At 41.7% G+C, this 10,967-nt stretch overlaps 1 protein-coding gene across 1 annotated transcript; it reads left to right on the forward strand.

The window, feature by feature from the left end:
- The first annotated feature begins 1,622 nt into the window (after positions 1–1,622).
- Positions 1,623–5,599, forward strand: SNAP29 (synaptosomal-associated protein, 29kDa). Its single transcript, XM_010155913.1, has 4 exons — positions 1,623–1,789; positions 2,547–2,632; positions 3,715–3,798; positions 5,442–5,599. Exons 1-4 carry the CDS (start codon positions 1,635–1,637, stop codon positions 5,597–5,599), a joined length of 483 nt encoding a protein of 160 aa, XP_010154215.1. The 5' UTR covers positions 1,623–1,634.
- The last annotated feature ends 5,368 nt before the right edge of the window (positions 5,600–10,967 follow it).

A 10,967-nucleotide genomic window follows, 5' to 3' on the forward strand; every position in this document is an offset into this window, starting at 1 on the left:
TCCGCCTTTCGGGGACGACGCGTCCCTCTGTGTTACTGCGGACTGATCTTCTGGGTGGAGGCGGTTTGTTTTTTGAGGGAAGAATCCCAGTTGGATCTCCTCTGTGTAATACTGGGACTAGGACTCTGCTGTGTTTTCACCTGCTTTTAACAAGTCTCCCTAAGTCTTATTAACGGCATTATTTATGCCTACTTTTACCCAGCTGGAGTTTTCAGCAGCTCTCTCGACGAAACGAAGAGCCTGCCCTGTTGGTTGTTTGCGACGTGCTCGCTTCATCCCCATTAATCATTTCCTTCCTCCTTCTGGCCCTGTTTCAGAAGTCGCTCACGAAGGTCTTGTCCCTTGTGTCACCTGCTGATGGCATGTTGCCTTGAACGTTAGCCATGCGGTTGCCCCGACCCACCCGTGAGCATCCACAGGCCACAGGAGGTGCTGATGCTGACGAGGCTTCTCGTGGCACCAATGCGAACTTGAGGGCTCGTGATTTCTTTGCCCCAAAAAGCACAAATTAAGAATTTAGGCCTCGCACAGGGTGCGTGCTAAAACATCATTTGTATGCGTTTGCTGCTTTATTGGGGGGGGAAAGACTATTCAACTAGAATTGAATTAAATTGAAATCGCAAAGGTTGAGATTAGATATCAGGAAGAAGTTCTTCCTGGAGAGGGTGGGGAGGCCCTGGGACAGGGTGCCCAGAGAAGCTGTGGATGCCCCATCCCTCGAAGTGCCCAAGGCCGGGCTGGATGAGGCTTGGAGCAACCTGGTCTAGTGGAAGGTGTCCCTGCCCATGGCAGGGGGGTTGGAACTGGGTGATCTTTAAGGTCCCTTCCAATCCAAACCGTTCTATGATTCTGTGAATTCCCCAGAGTTTAGAGAGGCGATGAACACAAGTTCTTTGTTTTGCACTAGTGTTAGCTGCAGGCAACTTTCCTGCCAGAATTAATCTTTGGATTACTTTGGAAGAGGGTTTGTGCTGCTGAATTAGAAAATAACATAATTGTATCTATCAACATTTCTAAATCCTGTTGTTTCAGCTGTTAGTACTTGCTGAAAGGTTACTCCTGCAGTATGAAAAAAAAACCCAACCCCAAACCCCTATTTGCCTTTATTTCCTTTGGTTATTCTGTTTCTAAATTATCAGGAACATCCCAGCAGTGTGAAATCCCTAGTATCCCTTCCCAATGAAGGTGTCATTCACCACTAGACGTAGCTCTGCTTGCTCATTTCCCTACCGTAAACCTTTGCACTTTCACTACCTCACCCGGCTGGTGCGGTGCTGGTGCCATCAGGAAGAGATATAAATGTCAACTTGACCAAAGGCCAAACCAGAAAATTCCTGGATGCTGTTTGTAGTAGGTGTCGGGAATTGCATAGTGATGAGGACCTTATAGCTGGTTAATGCTATGGCTGACGACCAACTCTCGATTGAAGTGCCCTGGAGGAAGAGGAGTGAGTGGAAAAGCTGTATGCCTTCAGAAACTACGTACACGGCTGAAGGAGCTCTGTTACTTTTCTTTAGCATGTCTGTTAAATGTTTGATGTTTCTGTTGATCTTGGCTTTGCTAGCTTCTCTCTCTCTGTCCATGTCTGTTAGGAGCTCGTACGTCAAGGAGAGGCACTGAAGCGCACAGAACAGATGGTAGATAAAATGGACCAGGACTTGAAGACTAGTCAAAGGCACATAAATAGCATTAAGAGTGTTTGGGGGGGCTTGGTAAACTACTTCAAAGCCAAACCTCCGGAGAGCAAGCCGGAGCAGAATGGAACCCCTGACTATTATGCTAACAGTAGGTAAGTAAAATAAATGTTTCACCTGGGACTTGTCTTCCACAGCATCTCTGAAATGTCACCAGAAAATCAGAATTTAAGATCTGTTGATTCTCTCAGCTGGACACCATCTCAGGAGTTTACCTCCCTTTTTCCTTTCACTATGAGAAAGATATTTTTATTTTTATTTATATTTGTAGTGCAAGAATAACTTCTTAATTGTGGGAGATTAATTCAAACCATTGCACAGAAGTACACAAGTAATTCTTCAGAGTCTCCTAATTATCATGCTTACTCAGCCTTATCAGGAGATCTCGATTGGTAGCCTTGTCATGCTTCCCATTACATATTACGTGTGCTTCTCTGCTTCTATTAAAGCTGTAAGTAAAAATCAGTTGCTGTGGAATGACTGTGTCTTACAGTACTTGTCTCTCTTTAGCTGAGAAATTTGTGTCAAGCCTGGTAATGCTGCATGGGTTGATTTCCTCCTTCCCTTTCCCCTCCATCTCCTACCGAGGAAAGGAGTAGGCTTCCTCCAAGACAGAAGAAGCCGTTTTGGTTTTCCTATCAGTTTCCATATGCGATTTGCAGCACTAGAGCGACCAGTTCTGCTTTCACTGAAGACAAATCCTAATAGTTCATTTTAAAGGAACATTTTCGATCAGGTCTAACAAATTTGCTCTTGTTGTGTATGTAAATTTGATACCTGCTCTTGTTTCACAGATTCAGAATGAGGCCTGTGGTCCATGGAGTGTTTTCTTTTTCTTCTCTTTATCACTAGGTTAAAAGAAGCAATGATGTCCAGTAAAGAACAAGAGTCAAAATATCAGGAAAGTCACCCAAATCTAAGGAAGCTAGATAATTCAGGTTTGTTAACTTCATCTTACCCTAAATACCCATCATCAGCTTGGGGTAAACCTGCATGGTGGTGAAGGCAGAGACCCTTCAGGCTGCCTGGCTGCCAGCTGACGTTGCTGCCTGGCCTCTGGAGATTTGTGTCCCAGCCTTCGTGGCTTTGAGTTCTAGGGAATTGTTTCCCCTAAAACTCTTTATACCCATACTAAAGAAGAGAAATTTTCTTACTTGGGTTATTTAGCCCTTCCTGAGGGGCAGGTATTTTTGCTATATCCACTACAGACTTCAAAAGCATCCAGTGCTTGTATTTGCACAGAGGAGACTACAGCCAAGATTCCACGTGATGTGCAGGCAGCCTTGTCTTACATTTGCCAAAACGTTAACCTGTACATTCAGGCATTCCCCTTTTTAACCGTCATTTGTCACACTTTTCAGGTATGTTTTCCTTGTTATTTCAGACATGGAGCCTTCATACTCAAGCCATTGATTCATGCAAGGAAGCGTATGGGGTTTGGTCTTGCTCCCCATTCTCTCAGTGTGTTAGCTTCTGCAAGGGCTTTTGTGTGCAAAGTAACCGTTCCCTTTTAAAGGGAGGCTCAATTATTTAGTTTAGTAAGAGCGAGAAAGCAGCAGGGTATCTTTATAGCTGTGGTGCTGGAAGTCAAGAAATGCTTTTTGGTAACAGTCTCCATTCCACTCCACACAGTACGTAAAGTCTGTCCTATAGAGGGCAGGAGTAGCTCTCTGCTGGCCTGGCCAGGAGCGGCTTGGCTGCTGGCAGAGTTACCAGCCTACCTGCCTGGGAGTGTGGGGTTTACTTTTTTTCTCTCTCAACTGCCTAGTAGAGCTACAAAAGGCAGCCTAGAAGAGAAGAGTTGTAGCTGAGCTGCTCATCTTGAGGGGTGCCCTATAGATAGTGGTGTTGGACTACTTTTGATACTCCTACTAAGAGGCTATATGATTACATGGCAGCTGTGGTCAGACTCCTTTTTAATAGCCCTTCTAAAACTTCCAAGCTTCTCCTTGCTAGCTTTTTTTATTATATAACAATCTGTATTTTATGCTCTTAACAGACAGTGATTTCAGCAAAGCAGATTTAGTTTCCTCAGTGCAAAGGGATTCCTACCCGAAGAACCAACAGCTGCGAGCTTATCACCAGAAAATCGATAACAACTTAGGTGAGTGACAAAATTGAAGCTGTTTGATGTCATACAGTTTTCAATTTTTGGCTCTTATGCCAGAGAAAATTACTAAGGAATATATTGCCAACAAACTACTTTTAGTTCACACAGGACTTTTTAATTATCAAATTTCACTTTCTTATAATCTGCATTTCAAAACCATCTACATGGCACAATCTGAAGTTTGTTTGAAACATGTTATTTGAATGGTAGAAAGCCGTGGGATGTTTGTGGGTCAACTACTTGCAAATATTAATAACGAATCTGAGTTAGAAATATGTTTCACGTAAAACCAGCTAGAAACAGACTGGCTAGGATGCCTGGTATAGTATAAATCTACTGTGGAAACTGATACGCTGTTGGTGTCAATACTTTGACTCTCTGCAACATGCCTGTGCTGTAGAAATAGTTTAGGAGGTTTTGAACTGTCCCTGAGCAGAGAGACCAGCAGAAAGAAACCCCACACCAAAACAATGAGTTCTCTTAGGTCATATATTGGCAATAAGAAAAGCACCCTTACCAGATAGGAACGTGCTGGCAGGTTTGTGAATTGAATGAGGAAATGGTGCCGAGGTCTCCCGTAGCATTTGCACTCAGGATATGAAAATGTTTCTCTGAATCGTCCTGTAAGCTGACTGGAATATCTGTGGGACAAGCAGGCTTCTCCATCCATACTGAAAAAATTTACTAAGCAGGTACTAGTAAAATTTAAGGAAATAGTGCTTCAAACTGACCACAGCATTACGCCAGTAGAGCTGCTTACTGCCTCTTCTGAGCTTACCACTTACGCTGGAAGACTCATTCAACTCACCTGACAGTTAGGCATTACGTTGTACATCAGTTTGGACCCAAAGAATTTACAGCTGCATGCAGCTTTTAAAACAAAGATGTTTTGCAGAAAATAGAAGAAGCGAAAGATACTAAATATTTAATCTGTGAATTTGCTGCATTTCCTTTATTACTTCCCCAAACCACTCGGCTGACTCTCTTCCTTTGTTCTGTAGCACATACACAAAGTGCCTTTTTGCTTACCTGTGTCGCTCTTTAGCTGACCTACAAAGAAGAAACAGGAAAGAAATGAGAAAGGACTAGATCAAAGAGGAACAGTCAAGTGTAAGAGCTAGTGGAAGCATGTCTGTCCTACTCCCAAGCCATGCAAAGCTAGCCTTGGAAGCTTTTACACCAATCAATCATGCAGTAAATAATAATGTAAAATAGCTAACTGCTGAAATCCTCAGTGGATTGACCGTGTCTCTGTGTGAAGTTTAAGGAAAAACACTTGGGGTAGTGAGCATAGTGTGTGTACTGAGCTGAGAAAAGACAAACCCAATTTTCTGTAAAGTAACATTTTAAAAGTAAAACCTACACTACGGGGAATGTAATTTTGTAAAGATACAATCTGTTTTTAAGTATTGGTGGTTTACTTGTAGTGGAAATAAAAGGAAGTGATTATTTATGGTAGTAATGTGGCAGAAGCTTGAAAATATCTGTGCTTCCACTATTGGGGAACACTCAGACTTGAGCGGTTGTAATGAACGCTTTCTAACGTGGGTGTTGGAGAAGAGGGAACGCCGGTAGTGGCCATGCAAACGGTGTGCTTTGTCCTGCTGTGACTCCCTGCGGTCCCTCTCTGTTGACAGATGAGATGTCTTCCGGGCTGAGTCGTCTGAAAAACCTAGCGCTTGGGCTGCAGACAGAAATAGATGAGCAAGACGATATGCTGGATCGGCTAACAAAAAAAGTAGAGACTCTGGACGTCAATATTAAAAGCACTGATAAAAAAGTCCGGCAACTTTAAAGGATTTTTAGCCATTTCTTTTTGTCCAGTTCTTGGGTGTCTGATCCCACTGATCTTACAAAAATCTCGGACAGTATCTGTTTCTCTTTTTTCTGATACGTTATTGATTTTTGTTGTCATTAAAATTGCATAATCTTAAGTGCAGCATAATACCTTAAACTTCTTAATGTACCTGGGAAAAGTGCGTGTGGAGTAAAATCTCGGCACTTGGTAAATTGTGCTGGATAGCCCGCTCGACTGTAGAACCGTGCGTCGTGTCTGCGGGGGAATTTGCAGCCTGCAAAGCTCCGGTGTCCTTGGCCGGGGAGCTGTGAGGAGCGAACTAACTGCATTTTGCCCTCTGTTTTGGGGAGGGGGCAGGGGAACAGAATGTGCTTCTTTGTTCAGAACAAATGTTGGTAATTCTGTTTACCTACAGCTATTTTAAATTCTAAAAAAAAGTGCCGTTTTCCAGCTGTAAAAATAATTCTAAGTGACTGATCTCTGGTGTTTCTGGGGCTGAGGGAACGGACTGTTCTGTGAAGTTGTAAAATATCAAGGGTGTCATGCATAATGATAATATCCTGAGCACGTTCCCTCTCCGAAGATGACTTCTGCCAAGTGGTGGATCCACAAACTGTGGGTTTGTTTGGGTCACTAAATGTTATCACTTTTACAGCATTTTCAGTGAAGATATCGAAGGGTATCTTATGGTCTGCAAGAAATGTTGAGTGACAGTGACCCGAAGAGTTTGGCTAACAAAATCAGCACTCAAATGTATGTTCTGCTAAAATCCTTTCGTAGAAACTGTCACCATCTGATTTTTTTTTTTATAAGTTGCTCTTTCTCAGCTTATTCATTTAGGTGGTTATGTGAAAAATAGCTTCCATTTTAGAAATGGAATGCTCGTCTGATGTTGCACAGTGAGGTCATAGGAGATTGTGCTTCGGGATTGAGCAAAGGCAGCGTGTTCCGAGGTAACGGGACCCTTCGGCTCGGCTGTGGTTCGCATGCTTCTGCACTGGCTGGGCAGGTAGGAAAAGCTCAAACGTTTTGGAGTCTTCCAGATACAAGTTGGGCCTTCCCATTTGTTTTGTTCTCTTCTGAGTGTTACTGCAGAACAAAATAATTACAATTCTGCTCCAGCCTGAAGACATGACCTGGAGAACTTGCTCTCTCTCGAAAGGAAGTTACTTCCGTTTGGAGAGGCCGAGGGTCCGGTGTCAGTGTTGTGCCACTTGCTATACCAAACGGCAGCGGGTGGCTGAGAAAGAATTGCTTTTTTGAGCTGGTGCCACATTATCTTAGGAATTAAAGGAAGACCTTGGTGTCTAGGGCTGCGAGCTCCTGTCCTCCGCGAAGGGTCACATTCACACCCTCCCCCTTCCTTTTGTGACCTTGAGCCCACTTGTTACGAAGCGCACCCAGTTGTTCAGGAGATGAAAGAAAACGACCCTTCCTTGTTTTACTGTGTCTCCTGAAAGTTCACTCGCAGGAAAACAAATCACCAATGAAGCTGCCCTTTCTGGACAGAGTATGATGGGAAAAAATACTATTCCTGGGATTACTAGCAAAGTAGAGTTGTGAGTTAGATTTAAAGTGAGCCTCTGTTTCCCCTGTTACTGATGTCATTGATTTCAGTCCCTTAAAGTTTTGCAGGGACGTACAACTTCAAGAGCTGTTGAGGTCCTTTAATTGCTTTTTAATTTTCACTTTATCATTTATGCTGATTTGGAACCCTAAAAACTTTATTAATATCAATGTGTCATCTAACCTTTTGGGTGTATACAGTGATTAATTCTCTCTTAGTCTCTTAGAACATTTATGAATGGAATTATTTGATGTCACAAGATGGTTGAAACATTCAATAAATGATACAATCATTAGTTTTCAAAATGTGAAGTTACCTCAGTGAAGGAAGATTGAAATTTTGATTATACCTGGTTTAGTTTCTTGACTTCTTTTACCACAGAAGGTGAAGAGACTTATGCATTTTTCTTATCCCAATGCTAACAGAAACATTTGCATCTTAGAAGGGATGTATAAAATCTCTGCAGAACAGAATACCAAAAAACTGCCTAGTAATTAATAACTTTTCACACTTTCAATGTGAAATCTGCCTTCACCTGTATGCAACTAATTCCCAAGTAAATTTTTTCCAAAGTAAGACTTTGGTAACTAGGGTGTATGCTGAGACTTTCTCCTCCAGGTTACAGATAATGGAGGAAAAATGTGGCTGGAGGACCCAGTTGTGTGATGTGTAATAGGAAGTGTCGAGCTTGAATACAAGCAAAAGTATTGTTGTTTTAAGCGTGAAGTCTGTTGCCTTTCTGATATAAGCTATTCCTTTTTATTTATATAAATTATTTCACAAAATGAACTCAAGTTTTTGGTCAACTGTGTGGTTGTATTAGCCTTGTGAAATGTTTACTGTATCCTGGATATGTTTGATGCCTTTAAAAACACAGGCAGGGGGGCTGAATAAAAAAAATAAATCCCTGTGTCTCCTTTGAGGACCTCGTGATCCAAGCAGACTAGAAAACCAGGATCTCAGCCACGTGGAAGTTACAGAGGTCTTGCTTCTCATTAACAATCCCATTCACTGTCTCAGTAATGTATGTCTGTGTTTGCTTAGGCTTTCCTGCTCTATTTATTATTTGTTGGGTTTTTTTTAATGGCCTTGTTTTAAAGGATTATTTCCCACATTGGATTTCTTTTGTGGGGAAAAAAAGATTGTGCATGGGCATAAATTAATTTCTGCTACAGACAATTCCCTTTCTCAGCCTTCGTGCTGATGACGAACTTCTGTCTAACTGACATGAGGAGACACCACTATTTCTTAATAGTGATGCTTCCTTCTGCTCGTTAGAATGACATTCCATCCTGCAGAAAGGGGAAGTTTAAAAGGAAAGAATAATGATTTTTGTCTTTCCACGAAATGTCATTTTGCAAGTGTTATGAAGGACTTATTTCAGTAGCTTTTCTTACTGTTTCCTGAGCTAGACTTCTGTTCCTTGGATACTGCTGAAAAACTAACTTGTGTAGAATTTTCCAAAGAAGTTGAATTCACACTCAAGCACTAACTTGATAAGCTAAATAATTTTGCCAGAATACTCCTGTTGGCATAGAAATTGGTGCCTTTGCAGCAAAGTTAACTGGTTAATTCTGTTCTTACTGGATTGAGTAGAAGCTTAATATAAGGTTAGAAGACTATAGTAACAAATATATATTTAAATCCTCTTTACAAAAGGCAGTTTTCTTGCTGCTTAAGAAGTTTGCTAATAAACACTGAAGGGGTTTTAAACACCGGGAAGTGGCATACCCTTCGTAACATAGATACAAGAAGACATACTCTAAACACAGGAAGCAAAAAAAAAAAACCACAACACCGCAGTATTTGACTAGATTCCCAGGTGTATTTGATTTTTAAATTTCCTGAGCATTGTATTAAATACTGTAACTAGTGACGCGTGGCTGAATTTTAGTCTGTTCTGCAAAGATTGGTTTCTGTGCTGAACTCTGGCCTACTGAAGCCGCTGGGACACCGTGGTGTGGGAGTTTTTTAATGTGTGAAATTCATCTGTAATAGTTTGCTGCCTAGTAGTTTTTGTGAAGCGATGTCACTTGTTAAATGGCGAAACAGGAGATGCTTTCCAACCACTCTGCCTTCTGAACAAACAGATTTTTGGAGGCCTTTTTACAAGCATAACATCAAAAGGAGGATACGTGTTTATTTTGACTTTGAAATATATGGGGCTTAATTTTTAAAATCACAGCTAGGGGTTATTTGTGTCTATGGCTTTTTTAAGTAGTACTTTAATTCTGCGCCAGCCAGGTGTAACACTTCTTATACAAGTCAAATTGAAGTATCTTTTTTTCTTAAATGCTAAACTGGGCTGTAGTTCAGCACTTAAGGAGATTGAATTAAATGAGTGTTGAATGATGAAAAGGTCAATAAAGGTGCTGCTGGTTAATGGCGAGTTTTTGCATTTATTTCCCAAAATTCTTTCATTACAACTTCATTGACACTCCTTTCCCATAAGATCTGCTAAAATGCTGGACCTACTCTGTTAAGTTTGTGCCAGAATGAAAATAAGTTTTAAAGCTGGTGGGTTTTCCTTTCTGAGAATGTTATTATTAGTAGTATTACATTTCTACTTGACTCTTGAGTATATTCCTTTAGATCCTGAAAGAAGAATGCAAACAGGCATTGAAAGTTTTGCAAAAAGAACTTGTGATGGTAAAATAATTCCAGATGTTGCTTGAAAAGTAACCCTGCCATAGTGCTTGGTATAATCAGGAACGTCATAAACTGGATGTGTGTGTGAACGAGGCAGGTGGAACAGGAGGAAGGCCAAAAAATAATGTACCGTCTTGAAAACTTCAAACCAGCAGGTATGTGATGTTCCTGTGTGATCCCGAATTTGTTGATGGCAGAGAACCCCAGAATGTCCTGACCTGCAGTCGGGAGCTTATCTGTATACAAAGGGAGGAACTTGGCTGCTAAAAGTTTTTTGTAGTAGAGTTTAATTTTGTTTGATACCATAGAGCAGACTCAGCAGTGCAATTACAAAGCTCTGAAAAGGGAAAGTCAATATGCTAGAGGGATGGACGGGTTTCTTACAACTCAGATAACTGTTTTGCTGCCTTTGTGCTAGGAGTTCTTCAACCTGCGGAAACTGAGAGCTCTTCCAGCTCTGCACTTCATTACTGCACATAGAAAAATCAAACTAATACGAAGTGCATGGTGGGAGGTGGTAGAGGATGGAGCTGCGCAGTGGATTCTGCACCTCTGCTAGCAATATTACTAGCTCACTCTGGTCGCACAGAGTCCCTTTGAGTCTTAAACAGATTTGTGTGAAATACTCTCTGTGGCGGGTCAGGCATTTCAACCCTTGTGTTTTCTCAAGGATTTCCTTGCTTACAACGCAGTCCCTGCCTTTCTGGGAAATGAGAGAGGGAAGGGGAGGTAAAAGATGCTCATGGAAGTACATAAAAGCTGGTACTGTTGGACTGAAGAGCCCTCATGCTTCTGCCTCTTTCCTTTTTCCCTGTTTCTGAGGAGAGGTTTGGTTTTAGGAGTGAGTTCTGCAATTGTCATTTCCTTTTGGTAGGTGGTTGGTTGGTTTGTTTGCTTCCAAAGAAATATATTACATATTCCCAAAATGGGAAAATAGGAAGAGCTGCACTGGGGCCAGAGCTCCCTTGAAAGAAAGCAGGGAGGTGCCCCCAGGATAAACAGACTGCCAAATTGGGAAGGTCCCTGAATGCCAAGCAGGATTTTCTAAATACATTGACTTTGGAGCCCTGCCTCAGCTATAGAAACTCTAGATGGATTGCGACTTGGCTGTTGGCGAGGCAGAACCTTCTAGAAAATGGGCTTCCAGCT

This window comes from Eurypyga helias, unplaced genomic scaffold (genome assembly GCF_000690775.1).
Source record: "Eurypyga helias isolate BGI_N326 unplaced genomic scaffold, ASM69077v1 scaffold30237, whole genome shotgun sequence".
In the NCBI taxonomy this organism is placed as follows: domain Eukaryota; kingdom Metazoa; phylum Chordata; class Aves; order Eurypygiformes; family Eurypygidae; genus Eurypyga; species Eurypyga helias.

Bases quoted from the DNA above. Each gene is read 5' to 3' on its own strand.
- SNAP29 (XM_010155913.1), top strand. From the start codon at position 1,635: ATGGTAGATAAAATGGACCAGGACTTGAAGACTAGTCAAAGGCACATA. The intron at 1,790-2,546 runs GTAAGTAAAATA...CTTTATCACTAG, and splicing joins GACTATTATGCTAACAGTAG to GTTAAAAGAAGCAATGATGT. The intron at 2,633-3,714 runs GTTTGTTAACTT...TCAGCAAAGCAG, and splicing joins AAGGAAGCTAGATAATTCAG to ATTTAGTTTCCTCAGTGCAA.